The sequence below is a fragment of the Grampus griseus genome (assembly GCF_964374135.1).
Source record: "Grampus griseus genome assembly, chromosome: 3".
In the NCBI taxonomy this organism is placed as follows: domain Eukaryota; kingdom Metazoa; phylum Chordata; class Mammalia; order Artiodactyla; family Delphinidae; genus Grampus; species Grampus griseus.
Window position 1 is genome coordinate 42819834 of NC_139019.1, and position 17928 is coordinate 42837761.

The 17928-nt window shown below is 38.1% G+C and overlaps 1 protein-coding gene across 1 annotated transcript in view; it reads right to left on the reverse strand.

Annotated features, from left to right (window-relative positions):
* IL6ST (interleukin 6 cytokine family signal transducer) overlaps positions 1–16398 on the reverse strand; it is a 49364-nt gene extending 32966 nt beyond the window's left edge. The window contains exons 1-2 of the mRNA XM_082651457.1: positions 16199–16398; positions 2009–2087 (exon numbers count right to left, since the gene is read on the reverse strand). Of these exons, the coding sequence (XP_082507583.1) occupies positions 2009–2072 (64 nt within the window). The 5' untranslated portion in view covers positions 2073–2087; positions 16199–16398. The remainder of the gene's footprint in view (positions 1–2008; positions 2088–16198) is intronic.
* Between the last annotated feature and the right edge of the window lie 1530 nt (positions 16399–17928).

Genomic DNA, 17928 nt, shown 5'->3' on the forward strand with positions numbered 1-17928 from the left:
AGGGACAAGACTATAATGGATTGCCAACAATTTGGATGATAACATTAGGATTCAAAATTATGTTGAAAGATTAGACTGATAGGCTAATGGATTTTGCAAGAGAGAAAATTATCTCCTAATTAGGTTAATAAGAAATAAATATATGAGGGAGAAATGGCTTAAAAGGTAACTCATGTGAAAATGATCTGAGAGGGCTTCCCTGATGGTGCAGTGGTTAAGAATCCGCCTGCCAACGCAGGGGACACGGGTCCGGGAAGATCCCACATGCTGTGGAGCCCTGGTCCGGGAAGATCCCACATGCTGTGGAGCAACTACGCCCGTGCACCACAACTACTGAGCCTGTGCTCTAGAGCCTGTGAGCCACAGCTACTGAGCCTGTGTGCCACAGCTACTGAAGCCTGTGTGCCTAGAGCCCGTGCTCCGCAACAAGAGAAGCCACCGCAATGAGAAGCCCACGCACCGCAACGAAGAGTAGCCCCCGCTTGCTGCAACTAGAGAAAGCCCGCGTGCAGCGACAAACACCCAATGCAGCCAAAAATAAATCAAGTTAAAAAAAAAAAGATGTGAGAATTTTCACTGACTGGTAGGTAGCTTAACATGAAACTATGGTGTATCTTAGTGGGCAAAAAACTATGTTGCTTTAATAAAAATGATGTTCAGATCAAAGTAAGTAATAAAATCACTATATTCAGACCATGTCTAATTCTGATACATTTATTTTTTTCTTAAGTGCATTTTATTCAATAATAATAATAAAATAATAAATATATAAAATAATAATACATTATTACTATCCTTTTTATAATTCTTACTGTGGGCCAGGCACTGCTCAAATGCCTTCTGTGTATTAACTCATTTAATTCTCACAATAACCCTAGGAGTTAGGGACCATTATTATCCCCATCTTACAGATCAGGAAACTGAGACACAGATTAAGTGAATGGCTAAAGTTTCATAGTTGGTAAGTAGGAGAGGTGGGATGGTATTATATTTTAAATGTGATATGGGAAACTAAGAGAAGAGTCAGGAGGGTAATCAGCACATATAGATTGGAAGCCAAGTCCTATAAAAGAATAATTAGGTAAATTTAGTTTGGGGAAGAGAGGGGTTACAGACACAGGAAAGCAGTCCTTCAATACTTGAAGAGTTGAACATGGGAAAGGAATGTGGGCCTACTATAGAAGGATTTCTAGGATTAATGAGAAAAAGTTACAAGGAAGAAAATTTGGGTTCAAGACTAAGGAAAGACTTAAATAAGGAAAAATTTCAACATAAGGTTTGTATCATTTCAACTGTTTAAAAAGAGGCTGCATTCTTGAACTTGAAGAGGGTTTGACTTAGAGTAGTGCTTCTCAAACTATCTGTGGTGAAGGATCAGTTTAGGTTTTCTTCTCCCAATCTTTCACAAACTTATACTTTTGTTTTATATTAATGTTCAATGGGACAAGTCCACTGATCACATGCTTGGATGTCACGGCTCTGTCAAATTGTTAAAAGAGTTTCTAAACATTTATTCTTAATTTCTGTACTCATCTCATTGTGGACCAAAAACAACCAGTTCTCAGACAGGCTGTGGTCTAGTATGAGCAGTATTGCTCTAGGTGACCTCTTTTTTCTGTTATCACAATCACACTGCTGCTCAGTGACACCTTTGGAGTGAAGTGCTAAAAGTTAACAAATTTCCTATTTCTTTATTTATAAAAACAAACAAAATAAACCCTTTTTTCCTTCTCTACGTTAAAGTTACTGTTAGTATAGCTAAACAGGATTTAAGATTACTGAGTAATTGAGTGTTTCAACTCAAATTATACAAATTATAATTTATCAAGAGTATTTTTTACTTCTTAAATTCATTTTTAAGACAACATCATTCTCTCAATAATGATCCTAGAAAGAATAAATATATAAGCATAATTAATTATTCAACATGAGCTTAGTTATGTAATTATACAAAAATACACAAACCTAATTTGTGGGGTTGGGAGGTAGGATATTTCATGAACCTTACCTACAGATTCAGTGGTGAGGAAAATAAACAAGGCTTGCACTATCCAAGTTTGCAATGTCAACATCTTGCATAGATATTTCTGTAAAAGACACATGTAATATTATTTTAAATATTTTTACTCTTACTACACATAATAAATTCAGACACAATTTCTAAAGCTCTTTTGTTTCCACTGTATAGCTGTTTTCTAAAAGGTGGTAAAATTCTTATGAGAATGCAGAAAACAAGTTGAAGTCTTCAGAATATTTTTCTTTATTCCCACTAAAGTTATGGCTACATAAAATATTACTGGGAAACAATTTATACTTTAAGGTTAATTAAAAGAGCAATTCTGTTTCCGTATTATGAAGTCTTGCACTATTAGTAAATACTCTGTGAGACTGAGAGCTTCAGAGAGACAAAATTCTACATGGCAAAACCCAGCATTAGCAACTTCAAAAGATAATCGACAAAATGGGGGAAAGAGTTTTTTGTAATTCATAGCCTGACCAAAAATATCTCCTGACATATGAAGAATGCCTACAAATCACTAAAAAAATTCCAACACCTCATCTTGCCTTTTTAGAAGAAAACAGGTAAGATGAGCTGAACAGGCAGTTTATAGAGAAGGAAATACAAGTAACTCAAACATATGAAATGATACTTTCAACCTCACTCATAGTGAGATACAAATTAAAACAACCCAGATAGGAATGCAAGATGATACACTTTGGAAAACAATGTGGCAGTTCTTTACCAAGTTAAAAGCACATGATAAGCCTCAGCATTGACACTGACAATTATATGAAGTTCAAAAACAGGCTAACTTAATCTATGGGGATAGGTCAGAACAGTGGTTCTCTTTTGGAGGGAAGGTGGTGGGAGGACAGAAGGGAGCATTCTGGGATACTGAACATGAGCCGTACACTTATGATTTGTGAACTTTATTGTATGTAAGTCGTAGTTAGTAAAAATAATAAAACAAACAAAACTACTGCAATATCATTCTCACCTTGAATACTGGCAAAAATATAAAAACTAAAAAGTTACCAACAGTGTTATGAGAATATGACATAAAGGCATTCTCATACACTGCCAGTTATAAACTGGCATAACCTTCCCATCAAATTGTACACCTAAAACTATGAATTTTATTGTTTGTAAATGAGACCTCAATTAAAAACAAAAACCCTACCCAGACAAGGTGTATGGCCAATTTTGCACTATCAGTCAAAATTAAAGTACATGTACGTTTGAATCTAATGATTCTACTTCTAGTATGTTATCCTATGAATATGAGCAAAACAACACATGTACAAGGTTATTCACTACAGCATTCTTTTTTTTTTTTTTCTTTTGCGGTATGTGGGCCTCTCACTGTTGTGGCCTCTCCCGTTGCGGAGCACAGGCTCCGGACGCGCAGGCTCAGCGGCCATGGCTCACAGGCCCAGCCGCTCCGCGGCATGTGGGATCTTCCCGGATCGGGGCACGAACCCGTGTCCCCTGCGTCGGCAGGCGGACTCTCAACCACTGCGCCACCAGGGAAGCCCTACAGCATTCTTTTTAATAGTAAAAGGCTGAAGCAACCTAAATGTTCATGAATAAGGGACTAGGTAAATTATGGCATATCCAAACACAGTATACATGTAGTCATTAAAAAAATGTACAGATATAGAATCATATCTAAAATACATTGCTACGGTACACAACAGTGTATTTGTTATTTATGGGCAAAAACACAACAAAAAAGGCAAAACATATACTCATTTCCTTATATGTGCATAAAACATCTCTAGAAGGATAAAAATTCAAATACTGGCTGTTTGAGACACTAGAGCGGGAGGGAGATTCTACAGTGTGCTCTTTATACCTTTTCCAATGTTGTACCCTGTGGCTTCAGTACTTAGAAAATAGAAAATAAATATAATTTAAATAAAAAGTACTTAATGTGTATCTCTCCAAGATAAAACTACTAACTTCTTGATGAGGGCTTCATAGTACTACACTTGAAACATAGTATTATTTTACAAAATATAAATACTTTTATACTCCCTAACCAGGTAACAGTCACTCTATAACAAAATAATTTGATAATGATTTGCTTAGACTGTCTCAGGTAAAGCTATAAAAGAACTAAGGTGCAGGATGCATTTTCCTCCACCTATTTTATTCCTTACTTCCCAACTTTAAATAGTCCCAGAGTCGAAAAATCTACCACATCATTCAACTGTTCATCAAAACAACAGAACAGAGAAATATCTGAGCATGTTGGTAGAGTGGTATGTGGTCATGTCATCCTGACCACCTACCTTACCAAGTACCTTGTTCACACTGTAGAGAGGTTTCTTTATAGTTCTGAAAACTGGCAATCTTTCTATTTATGTACTATAGTCTTATAACAAAACTCTGAAACAAGAAGTCCCATGAAAGTATTTATGATTACTTCAAAGCAATTAGATTTATGTGAGCAGTGCCATGAAACACAAGTAAAAGGAAAACAGGCAAAGGTACGTTTCGCATTTTAACAGTTAGAAAGTAATGTTTCCTAATTTTTAAAGGATTGTCATTGAAATGTGATAAAGGAACATCTATTAAGGAACTTGATATCATAGTCCAAACCTAAGAGATGGAGACACAATAGTATTGATACTATCTAAAATATTATATGCAATACAGTCCACTTCATTTGGGGGCTTATCTTGTTTTAAAATTGATTGAATTGATAGTACTCTGCTTATTTTTCCCCTTTCATTCTGTTGACAGCAAATAATCAATTTAAAATTCTATTATTAGCACTATCCTTTCTCCTCTCTTGCAGAATATTCTATGCATATATTATAAGCACATACTGTATATATTGATTTTCCTTGAAATTTGCATGTTATTTTGGAAGGTTCTATGAAGCCAAAACATGACCACTAACCACAGATACAGGAAAGGATTTTTTCAAGAACTGAGCAGTTGTTCTACAACAGCAATTCCTCAACTATGGTGGTTTCAATATGGTAATGTGTTGAAAGGAGGCATAAGGTGCATCATAAATAATTCACTACTATTAATGTTAAAGTAACAAAGTTTATGGATGATTTAGCTAAAAAATTAGAACAAATCCAAAGCTATCCTTATAGCTGTTCATTCTTACTTTAATTTCCATGGATGTTTTAAGTGGGAGAAAAAGTAGTGGAGTTTAATTGATAAATATTTAATAGTTTAACCCTTTATAAATTATTTTTATTCCTATGGATTGTGATTTTTGAGTTTTTTCCCTTTTAATTTGATAAAAAATTAGGATAGAATGAAAAAGAATAATAAATTTAGATTTACACTGCATGTGAGGAAGACTGTCAGTATAAACTTTATTACTATAGAAACAGTACTACTATAACTATAGAATAGTAGGTGAATTACGACTGCCAAATAGAAGGCAAAGTAATATTTGTTGAATAAATAAGCTGAGCAGGGATCAGGATGGGGAAATTTCAACATGGTACCTTTTACATCATGTCATACACAGTAGTGTTATTATGGATAAATTCGCAAAAAGTCAGTCATGCCTACATTAACTGATTATCAAATTAATTATTTAAAAAGTTATCCAACTCTGTTCTATTCCATTAGTACTAATCATGAATTCATAATAACTAATACTTGTATACTATTTCACATTACACAAACTGCTTTCATGTAAATTATTTCACTTGATTCTCCTAATATCCTAGAGAAGCAGGTGGATAGGGTAGGGATCATTATTTTATTATTTTTTTAAAGGTTTTTTTTTTTTTTTACAGTAGTTTTAAGTTTACAACAAAATTGAAAGGAAGGTAAGGAGATTTCCCACAGACCCTCTGTCCCCACACATATATAGCCTCTTGCATTATTAACATCACTTCTCACCAGAATGGTACATTTCACCAAGGATGAACCTACATTGACACACTATAGTCACCTAAAATCTCTAGCTTACTTTAGGGTTCACTCTTGGAATTGTACATTCTTGGGTTTGGAAAGGCAGGGATTAATTATTGGAACTTTACAAAAGAAAAAACAAAAATTCAGACAGGGTAAGGTACTTACCCAAATCACAAAATTAGTAAGTGAAAGAGCAGGGATCTGAAACTAGAGCAGGGATTTGAAACTAAGTCTTCTGCTTCTAAATATCATACTCTTACTCTTTTCATTGGGTCTCACTGTAGAGAGGAGAGTCTTGTTTAGAAAGACGGTTTTGACAATATATTTTATATGTGTACTTAAATTCCTGCCACCTACTGGTCTTTCAGGTTTTGAGAAAGCATCTCATTTTAGATATCTTCTGAGTTTCAGTATAAAGCACTCCCATAAACACTTGTATAAGAGTATTCAAGTATCCTAGTGTAGCTCTGCTACGTGATTGGAAACATTATTGGCTCCCTCATGCTTAATCCAAACCTCCTTGATATCCATGTATGTCACAGACATGTGAAAGGAACATTTTGTTGAATCTGACAAAAGCAGTTAAAGCAAATCTTACACAAAATCATACCTTTTGTCTTACACTAGCAGTAAGTTAAGGCTACTGACTCCTCAACTGCCAAATTATTATATGCACACAGACGTAAAAATTCACTTTAAAATCTGCTCGGTATTAGGTTAAATTCTAGCATAAGGAGAGGTCATTCCTCTTTGAAATGTAACAAGATAACTTCAAACTCAGATAAGGAATTGAATCCCCCACTATTGTTTCACACACGTTAAACCTTTGATATAATTTAATAACATATAAGAAATTTAATCTATAACAAGGATATTTTTAAATGCAAAGAAAATACATAATTATTTTAAAACTTTCAAATGAACAGGAATTGACAATATGTCATGTGAAAATCCCCTATAATCCCATCAAGGTAACTGTGAACAATTTGGTGTATAATCTTACGAAAGTTTCTATGTGTATAACTTTATATTGTATAAATATATACTTTATCAGTCTACAAAAATGGGATCACAAAAATGTTCTGTAACTTTTTTTCCCTTAACACTACGTATTGGACATCTTTCTAAGTCAGTACATAAAGATAAATTCCTTGTAGTCTTTGCTCAAATTCACCTTCTCATACAAGTCTTTTCTGACTAGCCTATATTGCATATCCTCCCTTTCCTATTTTTTCTCACTAGCACTTAACCTTCTAAAATAGGCTGGCAAACATTTCTTGTAAAGGGCCAGATAATAAATATTTTAGGCTTTGTGGGCCTTCAGGTCTCTGTGGCAACTAACTAGTAAACTCTGTTTTTGGAGTGCAAAAGCAGTCAGTGACAGTATGTAAACAAACTGGCATGGCTGAGTTCCAATAAAACTTTATTTATAAAAAGGGAATGCATGCTGGATTTAGTCTGCAGACCATTGTTTGCCAATCCCTGTTCTAAAATACTATTTAATTAACTTATTTTGCTTATAGTCTGTTATGGGTTGAGTTGTGTCCCCGCAAAAGATATGTTGAAGTCCTAACCCCCAGTACCTCAAAATGTGACCCTGTTTGGAAATAAATCTGTTACAGATGTAATCAGATGTTAAGATGTCATACTGGGGGGCTTCCCTGGTGGCACAGTGGTTAAGAATCCACCTATCAATGCAGGGGACACGGGTTTAAGCCCTGGTCTGGGAAGATCCCACATGCCGTGGAGGAACTAAGGCTGTGTGCCACAACTGCTGAGCCTGCGCTCCACAACTACTGAGCCCACAAGCCACAACCACTGAAGCCCGCGTGTAGAGCCCATGCTCCACAACAAGAAAAGCCACCCCAATGAGAAGCCCGTGCACCACAACGAAGAGTACCCCTGCTCACAACAACTAGAGAAAGCCTGCGCACAGCAACAAAGACCCAATGCAGCCAAAAATAAATAAATAAATAAATTTATTAAAAAAAAAAAAAAGAAAAAGATGTCATACTGGAGTAGGGTGGGGCCCTACTACTATATGACTGGTGTCTGCTATAAGACAGAAATACACAGGAAGAATGCCATGTGACAACAGAGGCAGAGATTAGAATGATGCAGCTGTAAGCCAAGGTATGTCAAGGACTATCAGCTACTACCAGAAGTTATGAAGAGGCAAAGGATTCTATCCAGAGTCTCAGAAGGACTTTTGGTCTCCAGAAACTTAAAAGAATAAATTTGTTTTAAGTTTGTGGTACTCTGTTATAGCAGCCCTAGGAAACTAATACACTGTTGGTGTCCCCAAAATAGAATGTGAGCAGATGAAGTAGGAAATTTTGTATGTTTTGCTCCTTGCTATATTTCTAGTATCTAAAATCATACCTAGCACAGTTTAATTTGGGTCTTTTTCATATCTTCCATAACTCTACTTTTTGAACATATAGAACACAGTTATGGCAACTGCTTTAGTGTCTTTGATAATTATAATATGTGTCAGCTTTCGGTTAGTTTTGATTAACTGAATTTTCTCTAATACATATATTTTCATGCTTCTTTGCATACCTGGTAATTTTTGATTAAATGTCAGACACTGTGAATTTTACCTTGTTGCGTGTTGGATACTTCTGTATTCCTATTAAAGATTCTTGAACACAGAATACTGTCCTGTTCCAGGACAAAGTTAACTTACTTGAAAACAATCTGATCCTTTCAGGTCTTGCTTTTAAAGATAAGTTGGGTGGGATTGGAGCAGTGCTTATTCTGGGACTAATTATTCCCTACTACTGACACAAGACCCTTCTGTGTACTCTATCCAATGTCTCATGAATCAAGATGGTTTCCAATCTGGCTGGTGAGGACAGGCACAATTCCTAACTAACCCTGTGGAATCATTAAGCACTGTTACCTCTAATCCTTTCATGAGCTTCTTTCTCAGCAGTTTCTTTTTTGTTGTTGTTTTTTTGTTTGCTTTGTTTTGGCTGCGCCTCATAGCATGTGGGATCTTAGTTCCCTGAACAGGGATCGAACCCACACCTGATGCAGTGGAAGTGTGGAGTCTCAATCACTAGACTGCCAGGGAAGTCTCGGTAGTTTCTTTATATGCATGCACTCAGCTAAATAACTGAAGGGGACTCTGAAGCTTTCAAGAATTCTGTTGTTTCAAGAGTTTCAAGATTCTCCAGTATTCTCTCCAGTATTCTCTCCAGTATTCTCCAGTACTCTTCAAAGAGTATCCACTGAGCTTAGCCTAGATTTCCCCAACCTCTGACATGGTTTGGAAACTCTCTCAAGGTAGTACGCTAGTTCAATCATAGGATCTACCTCATTTGTTTCCCATCTCACAAGATCATTGCCTTTCATCATCCAGTGTCCAGTGTCTTGATTATCACTGTTTTATGTATTTTTTCTGTTTTATGGTTGTTTCAGACATGAGGGTAAACCTTATCCTTGTTTCCCCGTTTCGGCCAGAAGTTGCAGAGTCATTTGGATAACAAATCAAACAAGGATTACACAAGAAAACTATTGTCAAACTATTATGAATTGGTGTGAAAAAACCTAAATAAAGCATTTGCAAATTTGTTCTAGCAATGTATTTAAAAGAAAAAAAAAGCCATAAATACTAACAAGTATTTTGCCTAAAAATACAAGTATGGTTCAACATGAGAAAAGATACCAATGTTATCCACTATATTTTCTAATAGATTAAAGACAAAAATAACACAATCATTCCACTAGATGCTTGAAAAGCATCTGATAATATTCAACAACTGTTCAGCTACAATTTTTAAATAACAACAAAGTATTAGAAAACTAGACTGAAAGAGACCATCTTTATATTCATGAAGTAGATAAGAGGATGGACTCTGTAATCAGACTGCCTGTATTCAATCCCAGCTCCTCTATTTTTTGTAAAATATCTTAGGCAATTTATTTAATATCCCTAATTTTCGTTTTCCTTATCTGTAAAATAAGGATAACCCCACGACCTACTTTCGTAGGACTTCTGTCAAGATTAAATAAGGCAGAGGGGGGCTTCCCTGGTGGCGCAGTGGTTGAGAGTCCACCTGCCGATGCACGGGACACGGGTTCGAGCCCCAGTCTGGGAAGATCCCACATGCCGCGGAGTGGCTGGGCCCGTGAGCCATGGCCACTGAGCCTGCACATCTGGAGCCTGTGCTCCACCACGGGAGAGGCCACAACAGTGAGAAGCCCGCGCACCGCAAAAAAAAAAAAAAAAAAAGTCAGGGGAGGGGAGAGGGTAAGCTGGGACAAAGCGAGAGAGTGGCATGGACATATATACACTACCAAATGTAAAACAGATAGCTAGTGGGAAGCAGCCACATAGCATAGGGAGATCAGCTCGGTGCTTTGTGACCACCTAGAGGGGTGGGATAGGGAGGGTGGGAGGGAGACACAAGAGGGAGGAGATATGGGGATATATGTATATGTATAGCTGATTCACTTTGTTATAAAGCAGAAACTAACACACCATTGTAAAGCAATTATACTCCAACAAAGATGTTAAAAAAAAAAGATTAAATAAGTCAGTATACACCTAGTGCAGTGTAGTATACATCTGCTGCATACTACATACTCAGTAAATGCTAACAGCTGTTATCAGTGCAGCTCTTGGTGTTGCTGCCACAGTACTTTATCAGAAACCTATAGTAAACATCATATTTAAAGATAAAAATTAGAGGCATTCCTATTAAGGTCAGGATTCAAACAAGATGCTTGATGTCATCACTTATTCAACATTGTTCTAGAAGGCTTAAACAAAAATATAATAAACAAAAAACAAGATACAAAAATGGAAAAAGAAAAACTTGTAGATGATATGAAAACAAAAAGAATCAAATAACAAACTATTAGAACCACTGAGAGTTTAACATAACAGCTGAACAAAAGATCACCAAAAAACCCCTCTCTCAGCAATAACCAGTTAGAAAATGTAATAGAAAAAAATCCTATTGACAATAGCATCAAAAACTAAACTATATCTAGGAAAAACAATTAAATCAGAACAATGCAAATAGTTTATGGAGAAAACTATAAAACTTTACTAAAAAGTTCATTAGTAAGACTTAAATATCATGGAACAAATATATATATATAGAGAGAGAGGGAGAGAGGGAGAGAGGGAGAGAGGGAGAGAGGGAGAGAGAGGGAGAGATATCAGTTCTTCACAAATTTATATATCAATGCAATACAATTTTAATCTAAATTGCAAAGTGGTTTACTTTACAAACCAATTTAAAATTTCACATAAAATATTAGAAAATGGCCCAAAGCCAATTTTCAAAAAGAAAAAACAGAATACTTGATGTACCATCTATTAAGATATACTATCAAGTTATAGTAATTAAAACATGGCATTGGCATAGGAATAGAAAATTAAATCAAGTACAAAACAAAAAGTACAGAAACAGACCCAAGTATATATAAGAATTTAATATCTTATGGAAAAAAAAGCTACTGGTATCACTGGGGAAATAAAGGACTATTTAATAAATAGTATTGCGACAACTGTCTTCACAAGCAAAAAAATAAAGAGCCCTACTTCATCACAGATACATACACTCCAGATTGATTAAGGACATAAATGTAAAAGTACAATTGTAGGACTACTAGAAGAAAATACAGAGTATGCTTATGACCTTATAGTTAGAGCAGGTCTTTTACAAATTATCTTTGACTGTCTGAGATCTATGAAAAGGTTTAAAGAGTACTTGGATGACCATCCACGTTCTCACCATAGCTTAAGAAATAAAACATTACAAATAAAGTTTAAGCCAAATAAACAGTTCTTGCCCTTAAGAAGTTCAGTTTAGAGAGGTGGAATATGTACAGGGTGCTACAGGAGTAAAAAGAATACCCAATTCAGACAGGGTCCAGGACAGCCCATCATGAAATAAGCGTAAAGGTTTTCTGGACAGAGAGAGTAGCATACACGTGAACTATACACCATCTTTGACTCTATAACTGTAGATTACCAATGGCAAAATCTCAGAGCATGCCAGTCTACAAACCAGAGCTGTGCTGTCTGAAACACTTTGTGTTAGGGGGAGTGCGTAGGGGAACACATACAACAGAACACCCAAACAAAAACAGATTGTGCAGAAGACCAGTATGAAATGCATTATTCAGAAGTAATGATAAAACTAATCTACCTTAGAGCAAAGGGTGAAACTGATTAATTTGGATCAAGAGCAAATGAAAATTTGGAGGCTGAATATTCAAATTTTAACAGGGCAACAGATTTATTGTGCTGAAAGGAATGAAGCTCTTGCTATGGATACGTATACATTCAGCTTTAAAACAATAATCTATACTATAGCCACGTTTCAAGAGATGTAGCTTTCTTACTCATGTCAATTGGCTAACACTTCTCATTAAATCTCACTAAGATATACTAGATAGAATAAAAAAGAGATTGTAGCCATTGTGACAATACCACAAGCATTTCTGAAGCATTTCACATTGTTGACCATCTCTGTTTTCTGAATTTCTCATATCTCTTGGTTTCTATGTAACCATATCATGTGGTTATATTCTTTCCTTTATTTACTTTACTGAATTCTCTGCTAGGTTTTATCTTCTGGCTATGAATGTACCCAAAAGTATTTGGCGTCTACTATTCTTTTAAGATACCACCTTCTTCAAAAATGTATGACTTCAACTACTACCTTCACACAAAATAATTTCAAATATTCTGAGATCTTTCTTCTAATTTCAGTTATGTATCATCATCTTGGATATTCTGTCTCTGACTCAAATAAGTTTAACAGGTCTAAAAACAACGTACACATATACATACACATACTCATGCCCACATAAATACATAAATGCATGCACTTAAAAAAAAAAATCACAGTGCTTTTTTCCCCCCATCTAAAAACACTCACCCTTCTTGAATTTCCTACCACGATGGGGTCCATCATTGTCTCTTGCCTATCCATTACATTCTAGCTTTTCTCAGTTACAAATCTTATTCAGTCTTCCTTCATGATCCTTCCCACTTGTTTTTTCTTTTCTACCCTCCACCATGACCAACCTAATTTAGGCACTGCTCACCTCAATACTTATAACTGCTTCTAGTCTCTTTTTTCCCTCCAAATCATTCTGAACATTATTATTGATGGATGAAATCTCTCTAAGCATACTTTAAACTTGTCACTCTTTTCCTCAAAAGCTTTTTATAAAGGGTGAATAATAATGCCAAATATTTCAGCTATTTAAGAACCTAAAAATTTGGTTTCAGTGTGCCTGCCCAATCTATCTTCTTCAATATTTAAGTCTATTCTAAAAAAACCCAAAACCCTCTACTCAGATTTTGCCCTCAAGCTCTAGAGAAAACAGCGAGCAATCTGGTTTCTACTCAGATTATGCTGAAATTATTTTTGTAGTTTCCCAAATGCAAAGCAAATATTTAAGCTCTTCATTTTACTTGACTTCACCATGCCATACACAATTTGGTCTTACCTTTTATCATGCCCTACCAGCTACCCCTACAGACTTTAAGCTCAAGTCACAGCAAACTACTAGACTTTCTCTAACACACTTTACTATTTCAGAGTTTGGGCTTCTACAAATGCTATTCCTTGGCTCTAGAATGTCTTTCTCCAAACTGTTCTGCACTGTCTATATCTCAGATGAAACATCATCTCTTCTGTGGAATTCCCCCCAACCCCCACAAACATCTTTGCTCCCAATGCACTTGTATACAGTTCCCTGACAGGATTCATAACACTGTATTGTAATTTTTGTTTATATGTCTTGATATCCTGAGAATCTAACATACTCTAAAGCACATAGTGGACAATTAAGAGTGGGTTTTAAAAGACCTTCTGGAATGGCCATATTATTCTAGTTAACTGTCACTCAAGTATACTATATGAAGAGGTAGTATATTTACCATCCTTAGGAGCTCAGATTCTGAAGCCAGGCTGTCTAGGTATAAATTCTGGATCTACCACTTAATAGCCGTGTGGCACTGGGAGAGTTAATTAAGCTCTCTATGCCTGGGTTTCCTTCTTTATAAAAGGAGAATAGTAAGATCTACTTCATAAGGTTATGAAGATTAAATGAATTAATATAAGCAGAGTGTTCAAAACAGTGACTGACAGAAAATAAGTATTATACATATATTGACTATTATAATTACTATACCTTGATTATTTATGACCCTTTCCACATATACCTCTATTGGAATGGGCTCCTTTCATTCTTCCCTTTATCCAAATCTTACCCAGGTTTCAAGGCTGACCTCTGTTAAATCCTTTCATCCTTTCAACTCTTAAATGGTTACTCCCTAATTTAAATACCTATAGCATCTTCTGTATCACTCTGCATATAATGAAAACTGCCTTGCATCCTTGTCATTTTTCACAAAATGTCTACCCAATTTCTGTAAACTCTTTGAAGGTCCTAAGGACGACTCATGCATCTTTGTCCGTTCCTACAGCAAGTACTAAGTGCTTAGTGTTTGTTATGTAAAATAATAAAGCTCAGTAGAAACTTCAACTCTGATCAAAATGTCTCTGCAATCAAAGAAATGGAGAAGACTGTGAGAACATTCCATGCTTCTCTAAGAGCCAAGCTGCAAATGTATTAGCGCCAGGGAATTCTGACTCCCATTAAAATAAGCTGTTCTGAAATAGCTTCTGGGAGAAAAAAACCCTCCCTACAGAAGAGTTTTGGGGAGTTCTTAAGTTCCCAAACCAAATTGTAGCAGTGGATCCTCTATGAGAAATGTGTTAACATGACACAGTGACTGATTGAGAGCACAGGATTTGCAATTACATAGATCTAGGTTTCACAGGGACCCTGAGCTTCAATTTCCTTCTCTATAAAGTGGGTATTGTAACACCTACTTCACAGGTATATGATAATCGACATCCACCCTAATGTTTAACTGAAATGCAAATTCCCTTGAAAAAATTTTAAATAAACTGAAAACACGGCAATTCGTAAATAACTGAACACATTTTTCATTACCTAAGAAAATGTATTAAATTAGCTGTGTATTTATAATATTCTAAATTACCTATGAGAAAATTAAACAAGTGTTGTCAATAATATGGAATTGGGATGAAAGAAAAGTTGTACTACAAAATTCATCCTCCCTTTCTGACACTTTCTCCATCCTGTAAATTTTTTCTTCCACTTGTGATTAAAAACAAGTGTTCAAAATTGTCCCCAAAGAGAAATATTTGGAAAGCACTATTTAACTTAATAGCAAGTTGGTTCTAACATTGTAGTATTCCAGCTTACAGTTAAAAAATACTTCCAAATAGGAATTAACATGAATTTAAGAAATTATGATAATGGCGAATAGCTCATACGATGATCTGAGTAATTTCAAATTAAGAGTTGTTCCAACTTGAAGCTGGCAGTCACACAGTCTAAAGGGTTTGTTTACAGCACTGACTAAACCAAACACTCCAATCTTTTAGAATATTCATCCTGGCATTCTAACAAATAATTATTTTAAAGCAGTATAATCGCTGAAATGCCCAATACTACACAAATTAAACCGAAATGGGTTTCCTTCTGAAGAAAAAAAGAAAAGAACAAAAGTGGCAGGTCTTATTTTTAAGCTGTGATTTTTTTTCAGTTTGAAAAAATACTGAAAAACAGAACCTTGCTACTTGGAATCATCTTTAAACTTGGGGGAGCGGGTGAGAGAATTTAAAAAGACAGAATTCGGCGCCTTTACGATACAGTGGTATGCGGGGTTCATTAGGGCCAGGCCATGTAAGCGATCAAAAGAAGAAAAGAGACATTAGCTTGGAAATTATATAAGTATGGTGGAACTTTCAGCAACGTTGAAACGTTACCATTTAAGTATGAAAAGATGGCTTTGGGGAAAGAAAATTCACCTCCGAGTTGAAAATGAAGGGTCAAGTGCGGGACTAGTGGAATTTAAGGGGAGATGGAAAGAGGACTGGGGAAAAAGTGGGGATTTGGTAACCAAAAAGGGGTATGGTTCAGAAGGGTGTGTGTGTGTGTGTGTGTGTGTGTGTGTGTGTGTGTGTGTGTGTGTGTGTGTGTGTGTGTGTGTGTGTGTGTGTGTGTGTGTTAAAAGTTGTGGAGATCAAATTCGGAGGTGTGGGAACAGGGAGAGGAAGGAATGTGGGGATTTCCAGGCTGGGATAACAAGAAGTTTGGGGCGCGCGCTGTCGGGGCGCCCCTCTCCCGGAGAAGGGTGGCCCCCTGGAGTGCCAGGTCCCCTGGCCGCCCCGACGCAGCCCTCCCCCTCCCGCTACACGGCCCTTCAACTCGACCACGGCCCCTCCTCACCTAAAGGCCGCGGTGACTCGCTTCTCCGCGTGTCCACAGTGCACGTCCCCCTCGGCGCCAGGCTGGGCCGGGCCCTTCGGCCGGCAGCCGCGGGCCCCAGCTCAGCTGCGTCCGTGCGTTCCCAACGGGGCTCCGCGGGCCTGTAGGCTCCTCGCCCCGTCCTCGGGTCACTCCCGGCTCCTTCCCGCAGACGCGGCACGCGGCCCTCCTCCCGCGGCGGGGCGACGCGCCCCCTGACCCCGCCCCGCGGCGCTCCGTAACGCCCCGCCCACGGACTTGGGATCTGTAAGCTGATTGGCGCCCGCGAGACCCGACGCGCGCCGGCATTGGCTCAGCGGCTGCCCGAAGGCGACGGGGAGGCCCTCCGAGCGGCTGCGATTCCCGTAACGCGGTTCCCGGCGTCCCGGATTCGGGTTGCTGCGTCCGCGTCGTCTCTCCCAGATGAGATCGAAGGATTCTCCCCACCTCCCCTCTGCTGGCGGAAGGAGCAGAATGTTCCATTTTTCCGTGGAATAACGGGGTCGTGAACTGAAGTCCGGGTGGTGCCCGCGCCTGCCGTCCTCCCTTCTTGCCGTGGCCTCTTCGGCCTCCCTTCGAGGCCTTCCCCAGGGTACTCAGAGCCGCGAGGGACAGCCGGGTGTCCTTGGGGACCGGGGAGGCGTGGGAGCTCCTGAGGGAAAGTGAAGGGCTCGGTGGCCATGACTCCACACGAGATTACCGCAGATTGTGGCGGCTTCGGTCCAAGTTTTATGTAAACGAACCTTGCCACGATATATATATTTAAGTTAGTAAATGAGTTTGGGTGTGATTGATCAATGAACCCCAGAGTTGGTGACATGCCAAGAAACTAGTTTTTCTTGCGGTTTGTACCTCCCAATCTGTGACAAAAATACGGAGTAAAAACCAATTTCGTTAAAACCCCTTCTTCCCCGCTCGTGGTCCGGAAAATGAACCTTCAGGCTCACTTTGATTCAGTTTTTTTCCGAAGCAAGATGAGAAGCTTAGAAGATAAGCGTGTGTGTGTGTGTGTGTGTGTGTGTGTGTGTGTGTGTGTGTGTGTGTGTGTGTGTGTGTGTGTGTGTGTGTGTGTGTGTGTGTAGAAGCACGCCCAAGGCCAGAACCTTTTGTGGTAATGCACCTGAACAAATTATAGCCATAAGTTAACAATTATAAGGTTCTTCATTATATTGGGGATTCAGATAGAGTAAAGCACAGACCAAATTATCATCTCTTAGTTGATCAGATAATTTTTAAAAGGCACAGAAAAGTGGGCCTGCTACGTGCCTAGTGCTAAGGGAGTCCCAGGCAAGCTTGGGGTTGGCGCTGCAGGAGAGACAAAGCTCCACTGTGTTCCACTCTTGCTGCTCCCTGTCATCCTGTTATCTAACCTGTAGAGAGTGACTGGATTGTATTGTAGCTCTGCCATTTATGGAGGTGTTTAAAACAAACTTATAAAATGTTAAATTGGGGCTTCCCTTGTGGCCCCTTGTGGTTGAGAGTCCCTTGTGGTTGAGAGTCCTCCTGCCGATGCAGGGGACACGGGTTCGTGCCCCGGTCCGGGAAGATCCCACATGCCGCGGAGCGGCTGGGCCCGTGAGCCATGGCCGCTGAGCCTGCGCGTCCGGAGCCTGTGCTCCACAACGGGAGAGGCCCGCGTACCGCAAAAAAAAAAAAAAGTTAAATTGGGGAGGAGATAAATTAGGAGTTTGGGATTAACATATACACACTAC